General features: G+C 39.4%; 1 protein-coding gene across 5 annotated transcripts in view; it reads right to left on the bottom strand.

The window, feature by feature from the left end:
• SNTG1 (syntrophin gamma 1) overlaps positions 1-25,385 on the bottom strand; it is a 543,852-nt gene that overhangs the window by 77,463 nt on the left and 441,004 nt on the right. For all 5 annotated transcript variants that reach the window (XM_050942000.1, XM_050941999.1, XM_050942002.1 and 2 more), the window contains 2 exons: positions 7,742-7,858; positions 2,311-2,382 (listed from right to left, as the gene is read on the bottom strand). In XM_050942000.1, coding sequence (XP_050797957.1) covers positions 2,311-2,382; positions 7,742-7,858 — 189 coding nt within the window. The remainder of the gene's footprint in view (positions 1-2,310; positions 2,383-7,741; positions 7,859-25,385) is intronic.

Raw genomic sequence — 25,385 nt, 5'->3', positions numbered from 1 at the left:
AACAAGCAAGATTTATGATGCTGACAGAAATCCTGAATAACTTCCAAGATCTACAGAGCCCCTGTCTGTGCCATTGGTAATGTGAAGTTGAAACTGCATAATTTTTAATGTTTTTATATTTAGACATAACAAGGCAAAATCCATGGTACACACTGTGCAGGACTGGGAAAAAGTGGGGATTAATGGAAGAGTAAGGTGATTTCACTGTTTTTTCACAAATATTTCACCTAAAGAATCTACTCTAACTCAGTTTCAGACTTCAATAGCTAGCCCAGGCTTTCAGATAACACAGAAATAATTAAATATTAATGAAGTAGTAAATATATAATGAAGATTTTTCTCTCCCTCTTTTCTTCTCCACCACTCACCCATCAGTTTAATTTTAGCTCCAATTGTATTATTATGCAGTAGTTGAAAAAATCTTAGGCAATAACTGGACAAGGCCATTGACCCAAATTAAGTTCCCTTAGCATTGTTTTAGTGGCATAAAGAAAAGTTAAAAGTTGTCCTTAGAGAAACCCCCGCTCTTAGGGGAATCCTCTGGTGATACACAGCCAGCATGGCACATACTATACCACCTACTCCTATCCCCTGCAAATAGATGGTGTTGTGAGGCCGTCCAGGAAGTGAGAGAGGTATGGCCAGATCAGCCTGCAGTGATTAGCCAGCCAAATGATTCCTAAGGGACTGTTCCAGTTGGCATACATTAGAGAGGATGAGGAACTATTCTAACATGGGCAGAGAGCCGTTTTAAACCCCAGCTGGCCTCCAGAGCCAGGCAAGAGGAAAGATGACTTAACAGCACTGAATTTTCTCTTCCCGGAAGCCTAGCTTCTGCCATCCAGGGGAGAAAAGGGGAAAAGAAATCTGCAGCATTTGGAAAGATGTTCAAGGGTGACCTCGTAGGAAATAGAGGAAGATAGGGGGAAAGGAGAGATGGTTAATGGGGAAAAGAATGAAAAGAGTAAACATGTGAGGGAGGGAATAAGGTAGCAAGGAAGGGAATGGAGGAATACATTTTAAAAAATGATAAAGGATCTATGTAATATTAGTATTTGTTATTTTTAATTAAACTTGTATAATTAAATATTTGGATGGGACATTGTCTTGGTACTGACTTCAGGAGCACTATTTATATGAGAAAAATGACTCATGTACCCACTGCCCAGTGTTTGCTGCACCATCAGGCACTCATAATTAACACTGACTATGCACAACACTGCTCAGACACCTTAACATTACTCTAAATATCTGCATTTGACAGAATTCTTGATACTTTCACCAAACTATAACATTTTAAGAGTGTAACTGGGAACTTTTTCTAACACGGTATTTACAAAGGTTACTATTAAAAAGCCAAGATTTCAGATAAGTTGCCACACCATGGAAATATCACTGTTATTGTCCTATCACACTGCTGTCAAATCATAAATTACTTCTAATAAAGGCCACATTAAAAAGTTGACAAATCATCAAATTCCCTTACACATGTATCAGGGAGAAAATAAAATAAGGAAAGTATCATTTCAAATGTATGGAAAGAGAAAGATTTTCCTACTCTGTTTTATTTTCTCCAATTTTTACATTGTATTTAATATACATGAAAATTATTACATGAATGTTCAATTTCCATGATGTTTAAAACAAAGAATGTCAATATAGTAAGCACGAAATGACATTAAATATATAACATGCAATACTGTTACATGAAATATGATCCCCTTAAAACCTTGCCATTTGCAAAGATAACTGTTTAAATATTATTTAGTTGCTCGTTCTATGTATTGAGAATACAACGAATGGAGTAAATTATGGTTAAAAGTGGTAAATGACAAGTTCTTGAGAACACCAATGTATATATTTTCAGAGCGCTATCCAGTGCACAGGTACATGGGTGCAAGCTTCTGTGGCAATCAATGAGAGTTGCATTCATGTATCTGATGGCAGAATCAATCCCTATTTTTGTAGTTGTTCAGTTAAAATTATTTATATTACAAATGTTATATTGGTTGAGAAGCTATAAAATGTTTGCCAATGTAAAACACATACTGGATCATGGTGAAAAAAAAACACTTTCCTATGTGGACGGTAACCCAGTTAAACTCAGTTTACATCCAATCCTGCAGGGCTTTGGAAAAACTTTGCTCATCATGTACCCACTCATGTCACTAGGAGTTTTGCCATTGACTCCAAAAGGAAAAGGTTCAAGCTCTTCCTGACAGCACGCTGTGCAATTTATCTAGCTATGATGTTTTCCCCCCTTGCCTTTCAGCTGCCACCTCCATAACTTTTTACATTTGCTCCTCATACCTTGAGAATTTTGCACATGATCTCATAAACTGAAAATGTTTTTTCAGCTCGTGTCCAATCCCACGTGGTGACCTTGGAAAAAAAACAATAAACAAAAATACAGTAAATAATGTAATTTTTCTTTGTTTTAATGATACAGTTTATAGACCATTTTGTCCTGTCCCAAGGATTTTCTTTCATTGATACACTGCATATGCACAGAAAAGACTTACAGAACGGTTACCATGGGTCATATTGACACATTTAGCCCTCAGGTAGGCAGTGCTGAGGAGGCACACTACTCCACAGGGAGCCCAAAGAGACATTGTACCTCAGGGAAGCACTTTACCTCCCTGAGTGTCCTGGGGTACAGTGGGGCTGTATTCAGGCAATATCATCCTTTAGGGTGGTGCAACTAGCTTTCCTGTAGGATCAAGAATGGGGTTGGGCCAAGCCTCTGTCTTCTCCCTGCTGCCTTTGGAGTGCTGTTGGCCACTGCAGATGCACTGAGGGAGCAGTCCCTGAGCAATCCTGACAGACCTTTGCACAGGACTTGTAAAAAAGGCATTCTTTTTGTGCTTCCCCTCACTGAGCAGACACATAAAGGCCTGTTGCACACTGCCCCATGTAGTGTTATTTTTATTATTTATATTGTGGTAAGGCTCCCAAATATACACAAGGACACTACTGCACTAAGCGGTGCAGAAACATCTAACAAAAGACAGTCCCCAAAGAGTTTACAATCCAAACACAGGAAAGGAGACAACAGCTACCAGGTATGTCTTTACTACTGGCCAGATCAACCGGCAGCGAAATGCGATAAATCGATCCTTGAGCACTCTCTCGTCGACTCCTGTACTCTGGCTTGGCGAGAGATGCAGACAGAGTCAACGGGGGAGTGGCAGCAGTCGACTCACCATGGTGAAGACACCGTGGTAAGTAGATTGACGTAGCTGAAGTTGTGTAACTTACATCAATTCCCTGCCCCCTGCCAAGTATAGATCAGGCCTAAGAATCATATTCGTGTTAGCAAGTGTCTACTCTTGCACTCTTCAAATGTTAAGCTCTGAAAAATACTTCTGGTCCACCTAAAAGTTTATCCCAGGACATAACATTGATTTTTACAAGTATTAATTTTAAAACAATTGTATTACATGGAAACATTACAGATTATAATAAAATGATATAAGGGTTAATTAATAGGATTTAGAAAAGACAGAAACAGGCAGCAAAATTTATACAGTCTGGAGAAGAATCAAGATATATATGATCACACTCTATAAGTACCTTCAAGGAAACTGAGAGAAAGGAAAGAAAGGAACTATTCATAGTTTCAGAAGACAGAGGGACAAGGAACAGTGGTCTGAAAAGTTGAGGTTATATATTGGAAAAAAAAGTTCTTAACAGTAAAAGAAATTGGACAGTAGAACAGAATCCTATGAAAGCGGTTGAGACATCATTGCTATTGATATTCAAGAACAGGACAAATGAAAGAGCAAATATATTTGGTCTCCAAGACTTGAGAATAAAAATATCTTTTAAAATATATGAGAGAACTTATCCCTTTTCCTAAGTGAAACCACGGACATGCATGAGAGAGGTATGTTAGATTGTTGAGGAGCTATTGTGGGAAGGATTGGGGTAATATAGCAATCTAGGACTTTATAAAGTGTTTGCCCATTTTTTATGTTGTATCATGCACAGATTTGTTTAACGGTTTTATATTGATTACTTCAAAATAACTATTAACACACCAAGATGTTTGCTGATATAAATTTCCATTTTTCATCTGTTTTCTACATGAGACTTACTAAAGGATGACACTGTGTCTTTATGGTTAATTTGATTATGGAGTTGCATAACAAATGTGTAATCGTACTAAATCTTGTTGAGCATATAGATTAAAATAACTGAAACTCAGACAAGAGAAGCATAAGCTCAATCACTTTATCTTACTAAAATAAAATTCAGTAATGAAAAGATCAAAAAGATTAAGTGTTATATTTGCTCTTTTAATAGAGTTCTAATTGTCTGCAGTCATCTATGTTACATGGTTCACCCCTCCCCCCATCCTTTCTATTACAAACAATAACAAGGATCTTCAGATTCAATCATATACATCCAAATCCTGAAGTCTTTACTCTAACAAAAACCCCCTTTCTGTGGAATGGACTTTTGCTTGTGTAAACAATGCAGGATTTGGCCCTTATTTGTTTTTTCTAAACCTCTTTTATATCCTTAATTACATTTAGTAAGGAACAAGAGTGTTAGCACTGCATAGAGTATAATTAACTTCTTATCTGGGCTGTAGCCTATTAAAGTCTTGGTTTATGGGTGGCAATCAGAGAAGCCCATACAGGAACAAAAACAAAGGAAGATTTTCCTAGTATGAGTTACCATCCTGCAAACCTTTATTCATATAAATAGTCCCATACCTCACATGAGTAATCACAATAAAGTAAATGGGACTACTCATATGAATAAAAATTCTCAGTGGCATGTCCACATGTTTTATGTCTGGTAAAACGTACTACAAATATGTTATAAATACATGCCAGCATATGTACACGTACATGAGGACAAACCATAGTTGACAAACCATATTTGTGCTACTACTGAGAAATAGGGAATTATGTGAAAATATATAATCACTTTATGATTGAATTCTACTTGGCTATACAGAGGAATAAGGACAGGTGAAGAACACACTGCCCATACAGAATCTACTCAGATCCCAGCTCTAAGCATGGGGATGGCATGCATGATACTCTACCCTCTGAGCAAGAGGAAGGGCAAGAGGTGGAGCCCTGGCTCTATCTCCTCCCAAACAGTGCCCAGCACAGTTGCCTAGATGCAAGTATACTTTCTCAGGAGCAGAGGAGGAGCTGTGACTCAGAGGGTACCTGAGACAATGCCTTTCTGCACTTGCTACCTTTTAGAACTTTAAAAAATAAATAATCAAAGACAAACAAGTGTCATGTCTGCTTTTTTTAGTATAGTTAGGAGAAAAGTGTTATTTTTCAAATGGGAAGGGGAAAAAAAGAGCAGATCATAGAAGATTAAGGTTGGAAGAGACCTCAGGAAGTCCCAAAAAATAAAAAAAGAAGAAGAAGAAAAATTCTGTAAAAGCTCTTTGTAAAAATATTGGCATCATATCCCTGTTTAGAAAGCAACTTGATTCAGGGAGCTTATGCTGCAAAAAAGTATAGTCCTTTTATGACTCCCATTTAAGTAACCCATAATTAGAAGCTGAAAAATTGTGATATTGAAACAGTTTGATACTAATCTTTGAAAATTACAAGAAAAAAATAACACATATTGCTATATGATTGCAGACATAAGTGTGCACAAAAGTGTATAGTTATAAAACATGATGTTCAAAATCCTTTTTATAACTATTGCAATCTTTTAAAATAAAGCAATTTTGTCCAATACCCCAAAACGTGCATGCATTGCACTTACTGTCTGGTGAAAATTACTCTCCAAAGGCTTTTTTATTTTATGTTAAGGCACTCTTAGTGTCGCTCTCTTTCAACATGCACTATAGGATGTACAATTTTACTTCGGTTTCCTTCCCAGCTCATGGAGAAAAGACTTTTTCCCACTGATTCTAAGCTCTAATTTCTCTTTGACTGTCTTAGAACCAAGGACCAGAGTCTGATACTCTTACTCATACTGGGTGGGATATTTTGCTGCATGGAACTTGCAGCCCAGAAGAAAGGATGTGTAAAGTGCCTTTAATCCCTGGAAACTGTCCAAGTTACAGCAGCCTTCTGGGGCTGCCCTAAGTGCAGCACGACTGCCTGGAATCTCTGCAATACTGGGTGCTGCGGTCTCTCCTGCCTCTAGCACACCCACTATGTGTGTGTGTGTGTGTTTGGGGATGGGGGTAGGGGGGAAAAGAGGATGTTACAGCCATCTTCTACAAGTGTCTGTGCCAAGAGAATCCTTCCATGGCCAGATCCAGAGGTTTTAGAGCTACTTAATGCTTTTTGAGCCCTTTACCCAGTGTGAAAGGGCCAGATTGACAATGAAACTCATTCAATGAGTAGCAACCAGCATTGTCAATTCTCATGATTTCTGTGCGAGTTTGACCCAGGACTGGAGGCAGTCAGGGATGCGAGACTCTCCAGCCCTCTTGCAAATGTCAGCTTTTCCTGGGGGTGAACCCCCTCTGATTGCCTATCTTCCCCACTGCCTCCCCTCCTGGAGAAAAGTATTATATTTTTATTTTAAAAAATACTTGATAAGTAGTTCCATTGAACTCAGTAGGACTACTTCTGGAATAAGGTGTTACTCAGCACCAGTAAGAACATTAGAATCTGGCCCTGAATGAATATTTTTAAAAAAAAATCAGATCTCCTTGAAAAAGTTTTCTCCAAAACTAACAATAATTGTGCTGTCTCGGGGTCAGATTCATCCACCCTTATTCACAGTGAGTGGTAACTTTCAATCTGCTCTACAGGACATAGAAATTTACTTCTGTTTCCCTCCCAGCTCATAGAGAAAAGACTTTTTTCCTCCAGTTCGAAGCTTCAATTTCTCTCTGCCTCCTCTCAGAACCAAAGGCCTGTGAGCAGCCCCAATGAAATTATTGAGACTTCTTGCTCAGGCCCTGATTCATCAAAGCACCTAAGCATAGGCAGTACAGCTAATTCCAAAAGTTCAAAAATCACGAAACACTCTTGTGCTTTCGGTCTGTCTTTTGAATTTTTAACTCCCCTTGCCACTACCAATGTATTTGACAATTGATGTGCTTATCTTAAAGCACACGCTTAAATCTATTCCCACCCAATAAAGCACTTAAATGTGTGTTTTACTGTAATGGGACCTCACGACTGCTTAAATGCTTTGTTGAGTTAGGGTTCAAGTGAGGCACTACTTAACGTGAGTAAGAGTAGTAAAAACTGGCCCTAAAATTTTTGCTGGCTAAATTCAAATTAAACCAACGATATTACTCAGCCCACTTTCCCCTTCCCCTATGTCCCCCACCTCTGCTGCTCATACAAAGTATAAAAAGCCCCATTCAAGATGAAATCTGGAGACATAGATGTTCTGAAAATTCATTTCCATAGCATGCAAAAGGCTCTGATAGTCCCCATGCCTTCAGTTGCCTAAATCTGGAAGTCTGGCTATCATTCAGCACAATCTAACCAGTTTGCTTCAAGCTGGTTGACCCTTCCATACCTAGCAGCAAACGTGTTTCCCTTCCAACTTTGCCAAGTGCTCCTGGTAAGTAGGCAGAAAGGTGTTACTAGTTGCACTTCATCTCTTTGACAATTATTTTACAGAACTTTAATTTTATTCCCCATAATTTTTCACTATTATATAATATATCCTGGTAGACAGTGGAAAGATCCACCTATCACTATGTAAAATGCTTGTATGCATTGTATGGGATAAAATTATTTTAAATACACTTTTCCCTGCTAAATATGAGAAATATACTTACTGGAGGTGCTATAAATTTGTAAAGAGAGGAACCCCTCAGAGCTAGAAACTTTGGTGTGTACATTCGGTCCTGAAGGGAGTCTTGTTCCCGTTCTTCTGTCCAGCCCATATAGACTATCTGATGGAAAAATCAATAGTGTTGATGAATTCCACGTACATTACATGTTCATCATACAAATTATGCTGATGCCCTTCAAATCCTATTTAACTAAAAATCCTGAACTGGTGATTCAAAATGACATTTTTAATTCACCTATAATCATGTAAAGAAATCCTATTCATGGGAATCTATCAGAACAAACCTTCATTCTACCAACAAAAGTAAAAGGCAAATATATATTCAGCAGATATCAGAAGTTTATCATTCCATAAAAAAACTGGCTGGAGTCATTCTAAATATGCTGAAAATTCAAATTAAAGGACCTTAATGAAACTGAAGTGTAAGAAACCAAGTAACCATAAAGCTAGAGTAAATTTCAAGTAGTGGTTGAAAATTTTTATTTGTGTAATCCTGGTTGGTGGTCTGTTGCCTTCTGTGGAAAGAAAGGATTCAGTACGAGAGAGAAGGCATGCTATTTGTATTTCAATTTTATAGCTTCATTCAAGGACCTTAACATAATTTTCAGACATTACTCAAATATCATGGTATTTAGTTGATATTATTTTACCAATCTGATATACAGCTAAACTAAGGGTCAGCAAGCTTCAATGATTTACCCTAGACCACACAGCCTGTAACTGACAGAGTTGTGAATTAAAACATAGTAGCAGTATACTGGACTTATCGCTATAAAAAAGATTTCCACTATAACATGTATGAAAAAATATAAGCTAAAACACACAAATATAACTTAGACATATTAAAAACTGAAATATTGTATACACCTCATCAACTGAATGCAGCATAGAATTATTCATGTTATTATTATTCTATCTAATTTAACTATGTACTCCAGTTGAAAAGTCTTAAGTTAGAAGCAATATTCCCATCAGAAACTTGTAAAGTATAATTATAAATAATTGGGTTAAGAAAGAAAAACCCTGAAACAAAGTATAAATTGTGTAGAGTTCCTTTTTGGTTGTTAGTTTTTGCTTATATAATATTCATTATTTCATCCTGCATAATATATTTGAACATTTTCTAAGAACTGTAACAACTATAAAAGCAGCAAAGAGTCCTGTGGCACCTTATAGACTAACAGATGTTTTGGAGCATGAGCTTTCATGGATGAATACATCCATGCATCCAACGAAGTGGGTATTCATCCACGAAAGCTCATCCTCCAAAACGTCCGTTAGTCTATAAGGTGCCATAGGACTCTTTGCTGCTTTTACAGATCCAGACTAACAGGGCTACCCCTCTGATACTTGTAACAACTATAAAAAACAGAGATGTACCCAATGGCTGCTCTGCCAAACAAAAAAATAGGCTAACTCCCCTTTCACCATCCCCACTACAAATGCAGAGCAAGGAAAAAGAAGAAACACTGGAGCAAAACTGTTATATCATGGTATAACTATAGCAGTACTCACCAAATACAATTTTGTGGTTGTCTAATGACAACCTTTGGTTACTGTACTTATTCAATGGGAGTTACTGAGTGGATCAACCCTTTTGAAACTCAAACCCCTTATTTAGGTTCCTGATTTAGGATTTAGGAGCCTACCTTGAGGCACTTATTGAAAATCTTGGCCTATATCTACACTGTATTCACAGAGCTGGGGATTCCTTAAAAATCACCATCTCCTCTTTGGAAACTGATTACTTAAATTAGAATGTAACTATGCACCAAGCTATGATATGTGAGTGAGTCAAGACCAAAAGCAGAAGAACCAGAGTATTTCCAGAGTACTGGTATCCATAGCTGTGGAGAAACCATACACAGGGACTAAACACATCCATAAACACCTGATAAACATACATTTCTTTTGCTGATAATAAACTGACTTCCAGAGTAGAAAGTAAAATATCACAGAAAATAGACAAACCAATATCTATTTCATATAGAACTGTTAATGGAATAGACCTGTTAATTTTAGAGCAATAAGATTGTGAAATTTGTTTCTACCCTAATAAGCATGGGCTTTTCTCTGTTCAGGGTTCCGATGTATTGCAGATTGAGTACTGAGATACAAAGGGCTCAGTCTGGCCAAAGCTTATATATGAGTAATTTTATACACATTAGTAGCCAATAGGACTACCTACTTAAAGCAAAATTACTAATGTGAGTAAAATGATTCACCTTCCTGTTTGCATGATTTAGGCATGACTCAACCTATGATATTTTAGGACCCTGGATGGAGAATGTTCCATCAGTTTTTAAGAGCAGAAACAACATACACAAGTTTATTGCTCCAAAATTAATGGCTCTATATATTAATAACAGCTCTAGGGGGTATGTCTACTCTGCAGTTAAACACCCACAGCTGGCCTTTGTCAGCTGACTTGGGCTCATGTGGCTCAGGCTAAGGGGCTGTTTAATTGTAGTAGACATTCAAGCTCAGGCTGAAGCCCAAGGTCTTCGACCCTCCCACATCATCGAGGTCCCAGAGCCTGTACTCCAGCCCAAGCCTGAATGTCTAAACAGCAATTTCCCCTTAGCCCAAATCCCACAATCCTGGGTCAGATGACATGGACAGTGTAGACATACCCTGTAGGGTTTAAATATGTTTCTGCTGCATTTTATTGTTGCCAGTGTTATGCCAGACGTAACTCTAAATTATCATTATGGTCCCTTCTGGCCTGAAAATCCATTTACTCAATGGGTCCACTCCAATGAGCAAAATTAAGCATAAAGCCTAAACCTCTTTTGTAAGATCCCAAGGGGAAAGTTATATTGCACATATATACTCAGAATGAGAGAGACGATCATAAGTACAATGAGGCAAGGTTTAAAGAAATATTCCACTGAAAATCCTAATTTATTTCCCTTTATTAATGGTACTTGGGAAGTCATTCACAGTGCCAGAAAAATCAGAAGTGTGCGCCTGAGATTTCTTAGGAGTCTGAGGAGGTAATTGACCTAAATGCTGCTATTCAAGTGAGTAAAATTATTCACACATATAAGACTTTGTAAGGTTGGGACAAGAATTAGCAAAATATTTTTGATGATGTCAGGTAAATGGCAAATGATTGCTGATTTCTGGAGACTGATACAGTTGCATGGTGAAAGGAATTAAACTAAATTTAGTAGGTTCTAGGTTTGATTTGTTTAATTGGACACATAGTAAGATACCACTAGACAGGCAAAAGACCTGTTAAGCAAATCTATCCGAAACAAGGAATGTGTATTTCACTGAATTTACATATAAGTAGTAAACAGAGTCCTTAAGACAGCAGGGAGATGAAATGGAGTAAACAGAACATTTTTCATTCAGCAAACGTAAGGAGGGGAAGAAAGAGCGTGGAGCTTCCTTCATCACCAGACTCCATGAATAAACATTACTTGGAGGGATAACCTTCAGAAGAAAACAAAGGGGCGGAAACCCCCAAGTTCTCTCTTTCACCCAAGAAGACAAATACAGCTGTGCCTTTGGTAGAGATCCTGACCAAGGAGAGGGTCAGTCACCATCTTGCTGGGAGGCTGTGGGGAGAAAGGCCATCTTGAATAAAACCATGAACCAAAATTTGCTAGATTAAGTTTTAGACTGTTAGATGCGTACTTTCATTTTTATTTGCTGGTAACCATTTCTAACATTTTCTCTCATGCTTGAATTCACTTAAAATCCTAACTTGTTTTATTTTTAATCAAAACTAATCCACTGTTGTGTTTAAACTGAACTGGTTGGTACTTCAGTTAAAGTAAAAAAAATGTTGAATATTGACTCCTTAAAGGGGCAACAAACCTTAATATTTCTCTCAACTGTCCAGGAGAGGGCTGGATGTGGCAGAACACATTTTTCTGGGAAAATATGGGACTGGGAGTGTGTTGAGGTTACCCTGTGAGTAGTAACCAAGGCTGCTGGGAGCCAGGGTAGTGTTGTAGACCAGCTACTCAGGTCAGAGCTGCTAAATCAGGGCTGTTTAGCACAGACACACACTCAGGTTGTGATATGCATGCTGTCAGGCTGTTTGTGAGCTGCCCAGGTTGAGAGCTACATCAGCAATGCACTGTGAGGCATCCAAGTTTACAGGACAAGTGGTGACACAACCACTGATTGGTATGGATTGCACCCCAGAATGTGACAACCACCTGGCCTGAAGATATTTAATATTTTTGTAGTATGGTAAGTTTTATGTTCCGCTGGTAGTTTCTCTTTCCCACAGCTCTGACTACATTTTATAAAGTTTGTACTTCTACTATTCATCAGCCTAACAGGATAAAGTCACTCATACTATGTGGATGTATTGATATTTTAAATTTGATTACTTCACTACTAAAGCAGCCATGAGATATTTGAGATTTTTTCCCCTTGACTCTACATCATGGGAAGAAGTTAAACTGATTTTGCAGACAATATCCTTTATTGAGGATTTATTAACAATAAAGGGCTTTTCTCTTTCAAGCTAAAATACTGCCATCAAACCTAAAGAGGAACTGTTAAACAAAACACTATCGGATTGTCAGTAAGTATATTTATAAAATCCCTTTTCTGTAATTTAAATGAATAAAACAGCCATACAGATTCTAAAGAATAGAAAGGTTGGCCCACAAATTAGTGTTTTATTTTTAAAAATTATTTTCTACTACAGTGACCTCAAGTCCTTATAAATAAATTAGGACATGTGAAACTGGAGAAAGCATAGGTGCTACACGCATTAAGCTGATTGGAAATGGATAAAGAATATCCTGTCTTTCAGGAGATAAAATCAAATCCATAGCCTTGTGATATTTTAGATTTTGATAAACATGCTAACTTTGATTCAAAGACAAAATCTAGAACAATGGGAAGCTCATTAATTTAAAATGGACAGTTTTTAATTCTGGAGATCAATGGCTCATTTATGGAGTGTGATAAATATAAATAAGAAAGAAAAACTTTTAACACACAAAAGATGACCCAAGGAATTATGTACCATGGCAGGTTCCCTTCTGATCCTGCACAAGGATCTGCAGGCATAGACTCCGTCACAAAATCGTATTCAATTTAATTGGATTTCACATGGAAAGGAAAAACAGTGATTCTGAGTCCCTTTCCAGAACTAGGACCTAAAGATCCTTGGCTGCATACATACAAACAAAGAACTCATCACATATACCAATCATATATATGTAGAATAGAATTTAAATATCTATCCACTCAGCTGAAGGAGTATCGCTACTATTTTAGCCAGGAAAGGGAACTGAGCAGCGCATCAGACAACTTCATGTCTCAGAAGTTGTATGGATACTGCACACACACAGAAAAGGAGTGGAGGTCCTAAAGGAATAAGGCATGACCAAATGCTATGGACATTTAGATATTTCAATAGCATTTCCATCTTCAAGAAGCAGCAGCTTTGTTTGAGGACTGCCAAGCTTCTCAATCCTGTCACATGGAAAAAAAGAGAACAAAGTCTTATTTCCGATAAACTTCCAGCCGTAAAGCAATTTTTGCAGCTGTTGTAATTTCCAAAGGCAATAAGTGATGCAAAATGTATTAATTAAGTGCAAGTTGATTCATATTATTGTGTCATCTCAGGTGAACCATGAACACTTGAACACTATATTTACATGATAAATTAACCAGAACCCTTCTTTCAGTCAAAAAATCCATATACATCCAATTCAATATGTATTTACAGGATGCAGACACTGTAGCTGAGCAGGACAATAATTCATAACTTGACATGTATTTATTAAATCCACATTTCTTATCTTCCCAATATGTTGTTAAAATTATTTACTTATGTAGCCTATAAGAGTCTTTCTGTCTGATGTGTCATTTTTCACAGAGTTTTAATGTGAATGTTTAATTTTACTTTGTAAAGAATGAAAAGATATTAACTCAAGAAAATTACCACAAAATAATGCTAAATAAAAGGGAACTTTTTCACTAGGAGGGTGGTGAAGCACTGGAATGGGTTATCTAGGGAGGTGGTGGAATTTCCTTCCTTAGAGGTTTTTAAGGTCAGGCTTGACAAAGCCCTGGCTGGGATGATTTAGTTGAGGATTGGACTACATGACCTCCTGAGGTCCCTTCCAACCCTGATATTCTGTGATTGATGAAAATAAAGCAATTAAAAGATAAGGACAGAACTACTGCCACTTTCCCTGGGAGTTCTCAGACTAATATTATGTGCAGCAGCGGAGCAGGGCAACAGGACAAAGATAGAGCCAGAGGACAAATGAACATGTTATACAGCAGGCAGGAAGATCCTGATGGCTTGGTGAAGAGTTTTGATAATTGTCACCCCACTACTACTGACATTCTTGTCCCAGCTTAGTACTCCCAGACTTTATCATGGTTTATGGTTAAACAGAAAATTCACCCAAACAAAAAAGCTGGGAAGAAGATTTGAGCCTGGTTCAGCTGCAGTTAGTGGCAAAAGCCTCATTGACTTCAATAGGGTTCCCTACAAGGGAACAACTGTTTTTAAAGATATCAGAAGATTCCATCGTGTCCGGATATGAGTGAACGAAAGAGCAATAATAAATATGAATAAAAATATTTTGCTCTCATGTAGACATGGAAAAACAAATGCCTAGCAGAGGTGGCCAGGGTTTTGAAGTCTAGCTCATTCAGAAAATCTGTTCCTTGAAGCAGTCTTGTCATTTTAGCTCTGTAAGTGGTTTTCTGTCTTCTTCACTAAGCAAGCAGGATGCATAAAAGACAGGTTCTCTGCACCAGGAACACAGGGCCAGGTTTACTGATATATAAAAGAAAAAGACCACACATACACACATCCATTTCCATGATGCTTTCCCAGCAATTCTTATGCATTCTATTCTTATTTTTTCTACTATGGAATGTGGGGTGCCAATCAAGCTAAACTATACAGAGATTTAATTACTGCCCAAACTACTTGATATTAAAGATCTGTTTGCTTGTAATACACCGGAGGCCTGCCTTTTTGTGGGTGCTGATTGAGCACCACATTGGAGAAAACCAGGAAAGGATGAGATTTTTAAATGTTTTACATACTGGTTTAAGAGGGTTTACGGCCCCAATTGCATCATTAATTTTTGTAATGACTAGTAATTAGAGCTAGTCAGGAATTTTTCCAGCAAAACAGGTAAGTGCGTTGCTGAATCAGTTACAAGGCAAGGCCCACTCTATCTATGGCCTGATCTACACTATGCATTTAAACCGATTTTAGCAGCGTTAAACCCATTTAACGCTGTACCCGTCCACACAACGAGGCCCTTTATATCGATATAAAGGGCTCTTTAAATCGGTTTCTGTACTCCACTCTGACGAGAGAAGTAGCGCTAAAATCGGTATTACCATATTGGATTAGGGTTAGTGTGGCTGCAAATCGACAGTATTGGCCTCCGGGCGGTATCCCATAGTGCACCATTGTGACCGCTCTGGACAGCAATCTGAACTCGGATGCAGTGGCCAGGTAGACAGGAAAAGCCCCGTAAACTTTTGAATTTCATTTCCTGTTTGTCCAGCGTGGAGCTCTGATCAGCAAGGGTGGCGATGCAGTCCCAAATCCAAAAACAGCTCCAGCATGGACTGTATGGAAGATACTGGATCTGACCGCTGTATGGGGAGACAAATCTGTTCTATCAGAGCTCCGTTACAGAAGACAAAATGCCAAAGCATTTGAAAAAAATCTCCAGGCTATGATACAGAGTCCACAGCACAGTGCTGCGTGACATGCGTAACGGAAAGCCAAAGAATCAAATGGATGCTCATGGAGGGAGGGAGGGGGTACTGAGGACTCCAGCTATCCCACAGTCCCCGCAGTGTCCAAAATCATTTGCATTCTTGGCTGAGCTCCCAATGCCTGAAGGTCAAACACACTGTCCGGGGTGGTTCAGGGTCTATCTTGTCAATTTACTCCCCCTCCCCCTCCGTGATAGAAAAGGGGAAAAAAATCGTTGCTTGACTTTTTTATATGTCACCCTATGTATGCTGCATGCTGCTGGTAGACACGGTGCTGCAGCAGTAAACAGTAGCATCCTCTCTCCTCCCCTCCCTGGTGGCAGACAGTACAGTGCAGTAAGACTGATAGCCGTCCTCGTCATGAGCCCATGAGTGCTCCTGGCTGGCCTCAGGTGAGGCCGGCTGGGGTGCCTGAGTAAAAATAGGAATGATTCCCAGTTATTCCCAGTAGATGGTACAGAACGGCTGGTAACCGTCCTCATCATAGCAACTGGGGGCTGAGCTCCATCAGCCCCCTCCTTTCATATGTAAAGAAAAGATTCTGTACTGCCTGGACTATCATAGCAGCGGGATGCTGGGCTCCTCTCCCCCACACCGCTTAATGTCCTGCCTGGACTATTATAGCACGGGGAGGTTGCCTCCCCATCATTTTATCTCACTAACAAGTCAGTGTTTCTTATTCCCGCATTCTTTATTACTTCATCACACAAATGGGGGGGGACACTGCCATGGTAGCCCAGGAAGGTTGGGGGAGGAGGGAAGCAATGGGTGGGGTTGTTGCAGGGGCACTGTCATAAACAGATAGCTAAGGGTTAACATCTCTTTCACCTGGAAAGAAGTAATCTGAACACCTGACCAGAGGACCAATCAGAAAACAGGATTTTTTCAACTCTGGGTGGAGGGAGTTTTGTGTCTGAGTTCTTTTTCTTCTGCCTGATGCTCTCTCAGCTATGAGGGGATTTCTATTTCCTGCTCTCTAATCTTCTGTTTCCAAGTTGTAAGTACAGAGATCATGTATTTACATGTCTATAGTTGCTGGAGTGCTTTGATTTGTATTCTTTTTGAATAAGGCTGTTTATTCAATATTCTTTTAAGCAATTGACCCTGTATTTGTTACCTTAATACAGAGAGACCATTTTTATGTATTTTCTTTCTTTTTTATATAAAGCTTTCTTTTTGAGACCTGTTGGAGTTTTCTTTTCTGGGAAACTTCAGGGAAATTGAGTCTGTACTCACCAGGGAATTGGTGGGAGGAAGAAGTCAGAGGGAGATCTGTGTGTGTTAGATTTACTAGTCTGATTTTGCATTCCCTCTGGGTGAAGAGGAAAGTGCTTTTGTTTCCAGGACTGGGAACGGAGAGGGGGAGTCACTCTGTTTGGATTCACAGAGCTTGTGTCTGTGTATTTCTCCAGGAGCACCTGGAGGGGGTAAGGGAAAAAGGATTATTTCCCTTTGTTGTGAGACTCAAGGGATTTGGGTCTTGGGGTCCCCAGGGAAGGTTTTTCAGGGGGACCAGAGTGCCCCAAAACATTCTAATTTTTTGGGTGGTGGCAGCAAGTACCAGGTCCAAGCTGGTAACTAAGCTTGGAGGTTTTCATGCTAACCCCCATATTTTGGACGCTAAGGTCCAAATCTGGGACTAAGGTTTGACAGGCACCTCCCTAGAATGGCATGCAGCTCATCATTTCTGTAGGATCTGACACGGAGAGGCTGTGCTCTCTGGTACACTGGTTCTCTAGTACACTTGCCCCATATTCTAGGCAGGACTGACTCTATTTTTAGATACCATAAAGGAGAGATTGACTCGGGGAGTCATTCTCATTTTTGTCTTTGCGCCCCCGGCTGACCTCAGCCAGGGACATCCATGAGAGCAGCAGACGGTACAGAACAACAGATAACTGTCATCTCATTGCCAATTTACAATGGCACAGCAGATGGTACAGAACGACTGATAACCGTCTCTGCTACCATGCAAAGGCAAATGAATGCTGCTGTGTAGCGCTGCAGTATCGCCTCTGTCAGCGGCATCCAGTACACATATGGTGACAGTGACAAAAGGTAAAACAGGCTCCATGGTTGCCATGCTATGGCGTCTGCCAGGGCAATCCAGGGAAAAAGGGCTCGACATGATTGTCTGCCGTGGCTTTCCCGGAGGAAGGAATGAGTGACGACATTTTCCCAGAACCAACCGCGACAATGATTTTTGCACCATCAGGCACTGGGATCTCAACTCAGAATTGCACGGGGCGGGGGAGACTGCGGGAACTATGGGATAGCTACAGAATAGCTACCCACAGTGCAACGCTCCAGAAATCGACGCTAGCCTTGGACCATGGACGCATACCGCCGAATTAATGTGCTTAGTCGCGTGCACTCGACTTTATACAATCCGTTTTACAAAACCTGTTGATGTAAAATCGGAATAATCCCGTAGCATAGACGTACCCTATGAGACTAAGTGAAGTGAATACAATCGCTTTATAGGGATTCTGTTAATTTCTTTGAGGCAGATTCCCATCTTTGTTGTTAAATAACTAATCATCAAATTCAAATGCCCTCTCATATAGAGTCCTTCAAGGGTTATGTTGAACAACAACAGCAATGTGTATGTTAAATCACTAGGAGAATGGATAAGGCAGCATGCCTTGACGTATCCTCAATCTGCAGATACTCACATCTACCTTACTGTCCTATATGATCATTGTTATTCCATCTCAGTGCTAAAATTCTGCATTACATGGTGCATATAACACAGCTGATTGAATTTCAACATGGATACGACAAAGCTCGCAGAGGGGTAAAATACTTATTTTAATAAAAAAGAATTGCCATTTTGTTCATGTGTGTGGAGGGGAATTACTTTCACAAGATGGTTGTGTTATTTCATTTTAGAGAATTAGTCTCTCATTTCCCCTCACCCCAGAGAATTTTAGGCCTCATTCTTATATAATAGGACTGATTCTTACAGTAGCTGTGATAAGAATCCTTCACATAATAGAGACTCATACATCTATATTTTCATAGCATTAACCTCACAATTCCAAATAAATACATTGGGAATTGGGCAGCTAAGCCTCCAGAGCTCATTGCTTTGAAAATGTATATTGATTGGTGTAAATCCCTTGTTTAAATAAGCTTTTTTTCTTTCACCATTTATTTAGAATGTTTCATAGAAGACAGAGGCATACCACAATACACAAGGATTTTTTGCATGTGGTGTGTGTGTGTGTTTGTTTTTAAGATGATGCTTCAGACAGAGCTGGCAATTTTCATCCTTCACTGCTCAACACAGGTGTATTCCTTTATCTAGTAAACCAGCATAAAGAATGCATCAGGTTCCATAAACCTTCATCATGCAAGGTTTTTTAATATGCCTTTTGTGATGGTCCTCATAGTCCTATGGAATATTTTTATCTTTGTTTAATCCCTCCCCCCATACATTTTATCAAAAGCAATTGTTTACTGGACAATTTTGTCTTCAGTCCTAAACAATATACTAGTTCAGTAATTTATTAAGATTGAGATTGTTGTGTTTTCCTGCCAAAGCAAAGGAGAATCTTTCCCCCAGTCCTTGACCTAACAATGATTTGGCTTATTAAGCTCTGCAGACAAATACTCAAATCATATAAACATTTAGACATCTACACAGGGGCGGCTCCAGGCACCAGCATGCCAAGTGCGTGCCTGGGGCGGCAAGCCACGGGGGACGCTCTGCCAGTCGCTGTGAGGGTGGCAGAGAAGTTGCCTTCAGTGGATCCACTGGTCCTGCGGCTTCGGCGGACCTCCCGCAGGTGTGCCGCTGAATCCGCAGGACCGGGGACCTCCCGCAGGCAAGCCGCCGAAGGCACCCTGCCTGCCGTGCTTGGGGTGGCAAAATACCTAGAGCTGCCCCTGCTTCTACAGTACTCTCACTATATGACTCTTAAAACAACCTGGAAAAATGTAAACAAAGTGAACAAATTGAGCTGTATCTTTAATCTTGCATACTGCCATTTAAAACTTAATGGGAAGTATTACAGCCTGCTTTACTGACATTAAAAATCTGACTTGATGTAGTAACCACTTTGTATGGTAGCACAGACTTAGTGCACTTTAGAGTCTCTCACTCCTTTGCACTGCATTGAGGTATAACAGATATTTATGTGTGTTGTCAATGGGATAGAACGTAGGTTCTCAAATGAGGGGAGTGCGTCAAACTTCCTAGGGAGGCATGGCTACGGATACCAGAGCTGTGGGGGAAGGTAAAGGACTATACCCCTCTTCCTTTTTAAAGGGGAATTATGCCTTCCCACACACTATTGAGAACTTGAATTTGACAGGGGAACAATGAGGAGGAGATAGGTCCTCCCGCCTTGTCCTTTGAGGAGCTGAATGGCATAAGGGCAGAGCTCCTTCCCTGTTGGCAAGACAGAGCATGGACCAAACCAAATCTGAGTAAGCAGCACTATGACCTGGCATCCGAGGTCTCGGCCCTGCTCAAGTGTAAAGGTAAGAAGTACTGTTATAGTACCACTCAACTTGCATTTTGATTTAAGCAATTTGCCTGATATCTCCTGATCAAATGCATTAGCAACACTAGGTGACAGTATCCTTGCTATTGTAAGGTGGGGTGAGGTCTGAGAAAAAAAAAACAACCCAAGGCTAACACCAGGCAGGATTCAAAAAATGTTATGAAACCCTGTAATACAATAAAGAAAAAGAAATATGAACAACTAAGACACTAGCAATAAAAATATTACTGACATTATGAGGGGTTATTCTTCTCCCCTCCCTGCTGTTTTCTCCTAGTCTAACCCCATTTCAACTCCTTCTGTTTTGGAACCCTCCATGAAAGAGAAGCCCCCTCATCCATGAGCTGCTTACTGCTAGGTTATTTAATCATTCTTCCCATTTCAAGGGGATCAGAGGATTAAATATATTAGTGTATTTAATATCCTTGAATTTCTTCCTGGTAAGAATTTAATTTCCTCTTCAACCTATTATCATAGGTAGCTTGAAGATAGGGTGTTTTTTTAAAACCATTAAGTAAACTTTTGAGAAAATATGATGGGGATTTAAACTAAAACTGGAAAATATTTCAGCTATTTGCACATTAAATTATGAGGGTCTTCCCATTCTTCTCCATGTAACTGAAAAATAGACTTATAATACAGAAAAATTGAATCATAATATTTACTGACTTGAACATAGAAAAATATAATCACAGAAGGAGCAAACAGTTTAAGCAGGCAAGAATTGCTACACTGATAACTACAGGTAGTACTACACAGAGTAACCAACCAGAATGATATTTGCAGTTTATTACTGTATTATGTTTCACAGCTGAGCTCTGTGACACTTCTGAAGTGCATTTCTAGCAACTTCAGTTGTAACCTTAGTTCAAAGCTCATTTTGTTTGCTAATCGAAAGCCACATTTGTGAAAGGTTCGCAAGCATAAACTCAGGTTGTTCTCCATATCACTCGGCCTTCTGCCATCCCCTAACAAGTACCAATGACTTGTACTTCCCCCACTAAAATTCTGGGTGGCCCTCTTTGCACCTTCCTACTTTTTATATCAAGTATGGTTAGCCACTCCTTTCACATCCATCAAGTAGTTGGAGTAGTGTCATCTATAACCTGGGTGCTTAAAGAGTCTCCTGGAGCAGCAAGCAGGCAGAATTTGCCTGCCTAGCCGGCCCATAGTCCTCTCACTCTCCATCTCTATTAATCAAGGAGATGAAGATACCTTGATCCCTCACTCTGGTTGCAGATTAGTAGGTAGAAGTTATTTTCAAGAGAGTCTTTTTCCCCCTCATTTAAGTTTTCAAAATGCTCACTTATTGCAACAGAAATATTCACTTATTGCAAAGCCAATCTGAAGACTAATTGGATAATCGCATGCATTTGTCAAAATGACAGAATTAAAACAAGTTTTTTTTCCCTGCTGAGGATTGTTCAGGTCAATGAACAATTTCAGTAGTTAAAATTCATTACAGTATGAATGTGTTGTTGTTAGTAAATGGACAGATTAGCACTGAGGAAGCATGGCTCTCAATGGTAAGGATTCTTCCAAAGGAAGGGGGAAAAAAAAAAAAGTACTTACACATCAGAAAATGCTAATGGAGCTTTCTTTGCAGAGCCAAATTTTGATGCAAGCAACAGGCTTGGACGCTGATTTATATTGCCACTTTTTGTAAAAGTAATAGGAGATGGCAGTAAAAAAAGAGTTTGCTCTACTTATGCCGTAAGGATTATTGGCTGAATCATTTTTAAATATACCAACTAGAGTGGGCAGTTATCTTATATACAAATGTGCTGAATGTGTCTTAACACAGCAAGAGTCACTTAAAATTCTCTCTCTTTGGTCAAAATGGAATTAGAATATAACTCTTGCCTGGTTAATAATTAAAGCGCCAATTGGTGAAGTTAATATACTTTTTGTTTTATCTAGAGTAATCTGGCTTCTTCACTTCCATAAACTTCCTTTCTTCTTATGGAGATTTTTCTTGTTTACTTGTCACATACATCATCTTCATAGCAGTTTAGCACACCCTGATCAGGTTAATTAGGCTGCTAGTTTTATCATTGAAGGGATCCCATCTTTCTGCCCTCAAAAGAATTTTACAGCCAACTTCAGGACTCCAAGACATTCTTTGTCGTTCTCAGAGCAGTTGCCAACCAACATTTTGATAATGAGAGGATCCCCATAAATTCTGGCCACAAACTTACTGTATATCATACTGTCATCATCCTCTCTCATTGCTGCTGCACAACTGTTGCCATGGTAAAGTAATTTCTACTGAAAAAAATTCTCTGTAAAATAAGGACAGATTTTGAACTGACTACATGCCCATTTCTCATCTACTGAACTTATTAATGGAGTTAAGTATGGTTGTGAGAAGGTGACAGGGTTCTTGATATTTAATGAAGGACAAGCTTTGTGATTTTCTTGTGGCCTGTCATAGGGTGGCTGGCCACTGTAAATGAACCAGGTCTAGTCCCACTGAGCCAGAACAGGTGCCCCCATGGGACAGGGAGAATCAGAAATGGGGAGACCTGGTGACTCAGAGGAGTCAGTCAGGAAAAGGATAAGTGAGAGCTGCCAGAGATTAAGAGCCTGGAAGAGGTTCCTGGGAAAAGCTGAAAGTAGGAAAGCAGTAAGAGGGGCCAGAGACAGGCCAGAGAGCAGCAGAGGGAATTGCCTGTTGATGTCTTTAAGTTGGAGAAGTGAAGCAGAGGACCAGAGAGGGCTGAACACAGGGGACCGGTGAAGAGAGGATACTCGCTGATGTCTCCACATTTGACAACTGGAATCAGAGGAGTGGAGTGGGCTCATGGTCCAGGGAGAGTTATGAATGCTGTTTGGGTGAGGATGGTCTCCCTGCAGCATGGCTGTGGGGGTTCCTGTTGGGAAGGGCTGGGGTGGCTGTCCTGGCACACACAGAGGAAAGGCCTGACAAAAAGCCAAGTATGGTATGTAGTATGTGGACCGTCAAAGGACTACAAGTCTTGGGATTTTAGGAACTACACACACAGGGGATGACAAATAGTCTATTTGTCGGGACTTATATTTTATATTTGTGTAACCCACATACCTCCTAGGTGTGGTGCTCTGTCCCTTCTAGTGGCACTGAGACGAGAGAGAGAGATGACTCTTCTCTATATCCTTAGCTAACAGGCATATGGCTTTTAGCTCATGCATTTTGTTCCAAGGGTCCCAGGTTCAATCTCGCCTGTTGACAACCGTGGTCTGTCGGTGATACATTTGTAGTGTTTTTGTAACATTGCCGCTCAGGTAGGGTAATATTGTGGCAAAAAAGCCTAAGATAGAGTTACTGGGGATTCAGAAGGAGAGAAACTAAGACAGGTGTGCCAATTGTGCTGTGGCCTGATGCAGGAAGGTACTCCATGCACAAGAGGATGCCCTATGACAAGGCCTCAAAAAGATATAATAGACCAGGGGTAGACAACCTATGGCACAGGTGCCGAAGGCGGCACGCGAGCTGATTTTCAGTGACACTCACACTGCCCGGGTCCTGGCCACCAGTCCAGGGGGGCTCTGCATTTTAATTTAATTTTAAATGAAGCTTCTTAAACATTTTAAAAACCTTATTTACTTTACATACAACAATAGTTTAGTTATATACTATAGACTTATAGAAAGAGACCTTCTAAAACTGTTAACATGTATTACTGGCACGTGAAACCTTAAATCAGAGTGAATAAATGAAGACTCGGCACACTACTTCTGAAAGGTTGCCGACCCCTGTAATAGACAGAAAAATCTGTATCTGAGTGGTCTAAAGGTACTCTCCCTTAACTTCAGAAATGGTTTTGATAATGTTTAGTATTACCCAACCTCAAAGCATTAACAAGTCTTTCCTCCTACATGTACACACTGTAAGATTCTTACTTATATATTTAGTGAAAAGTTTGCCACATTTATCCATGACTATGTCGCCGTCAAAATGGTTATTGTATCATGATTTACTTGCTGTATTAAAAAAAATAAAAATAACCATAACAACAAACCACAACAGTGTGTCTATAAGTGGGCGCCTTGTCACTTCAAAGCTAACCAAACTGAGCATGCACAAGCTGCACATCCTTTCCTTGGGTCCCAATTTAGGCACTGACCCTGGACACGTGAAAGCACTTGGATAACTCTACTCATGAGCAATTCCCTAGAGTTCAGTGACTTCACACAAGTAAAATTATACATGTGCTTAAATGTTTGCAGGATCAGGGCACTGACGCGATCAGCAATGCCCGAGTGTATATAACTGTTCATTTTCAGAACCCAATATTCAAATGTTCATCCTCCAGTGAAACCAAAATCAAATTTCTCTGAAATAATACCATAAACTGCTCCTGAGTGAAGATCAAATTTTGACTTGTAAACCTCAGGCATTATAGCTGCAAAGCTGTTAAAGAGGTTGCCATTTTTATGATGTTTAGAAATAAGGGAAATGACCCATTAATAAACACACTGTTGTAGCATATTGTCATAGTTTGGACATCCAGCCTAGCAGCCTGCACATAGACACATACGACTCTGTAAGCTCAATGATTTTGAATTTTTTTAAGACTATAAGAGCCCAAAGTCATTTTTTTTGAGATTTGGAATATATAAATATAAAACAAAATTACCCATAGAATTACATTGCAGTGCAGAGGCTGATTCATCTTTTGAAAGAGAAATCAATGGTTGTAAATGAAAGAGGACAAAGTAATCAAGGAATGAATTTTTACTTTCAAGCCTATCAGAGTGAAGTACAAACCATGAATAATAAAAGAAAAAAATTAAAAATATAAAAACATGTACTTGGCAATGTCACTTTAAATACAACCTGTATTACTGGTACTGTTTTTTTGACTCAGAAATTATTTGGAAGGCTAAAGGTCAAAATGTTTTTGTTTTTGTTTTTTTTTTTACACTGAGCAACTTTCGGTACCTAAAAGTTCTTGGCTAAGGTTGAGGAGCCTTTTCTGAAAGGCAAATGATATATAACTGGGGTGTAGTCATTGTGGGCTTGATTCATTGCTCACTGAAGTCAATGGGAAGAGTTCTATAGACTCTTCAGTAGGTGTGGAATCAGTTTCCTACATACTTCTTCGCACAGAAAACACGAAAAGGTTCCAAAAAGCAGTACTTGGGAGGGCCGATTCAGTGGTTAGAGGAAAGAAAGCTATAAAATGAGTATGATACAGGCCTACTGGACAGGAATTAGTTTCTTAAAACAAATATTTTTTTAAACCACACAAACATCTAAGGAAGGAAATATTATATCTTATTAAATCAGATAAAAAGACCCTTTGAAGATATTCACTCTCAAAAATGTGTATAATGAATCAAATACAGTTTGAATGAATCTATTTCTTATAGCTACCCAGAAGGTTGAATGGCTTC

The sequence above is a fragment of the Gopherus flavomarginatus genome, chromosome 2, assembly GCF_025201925.1.
Source record: "Gopherus flavomarginatus isolate rGopFla2 chromosome 2, rGopFla2.mat.asm, whole genome shotgun sequence".
NCBI classification, from domain to species: Eukaryota; Metazoa; Chordata; order Testudines; family Testudinidae; genus Gopherus; species Gopherus flavomarginatus.
The sequence above is the reverse complement of the archived record's forward strand: the minus strand, read 5'-3'. Positions and strand labels throughout refer to the sequence as shown.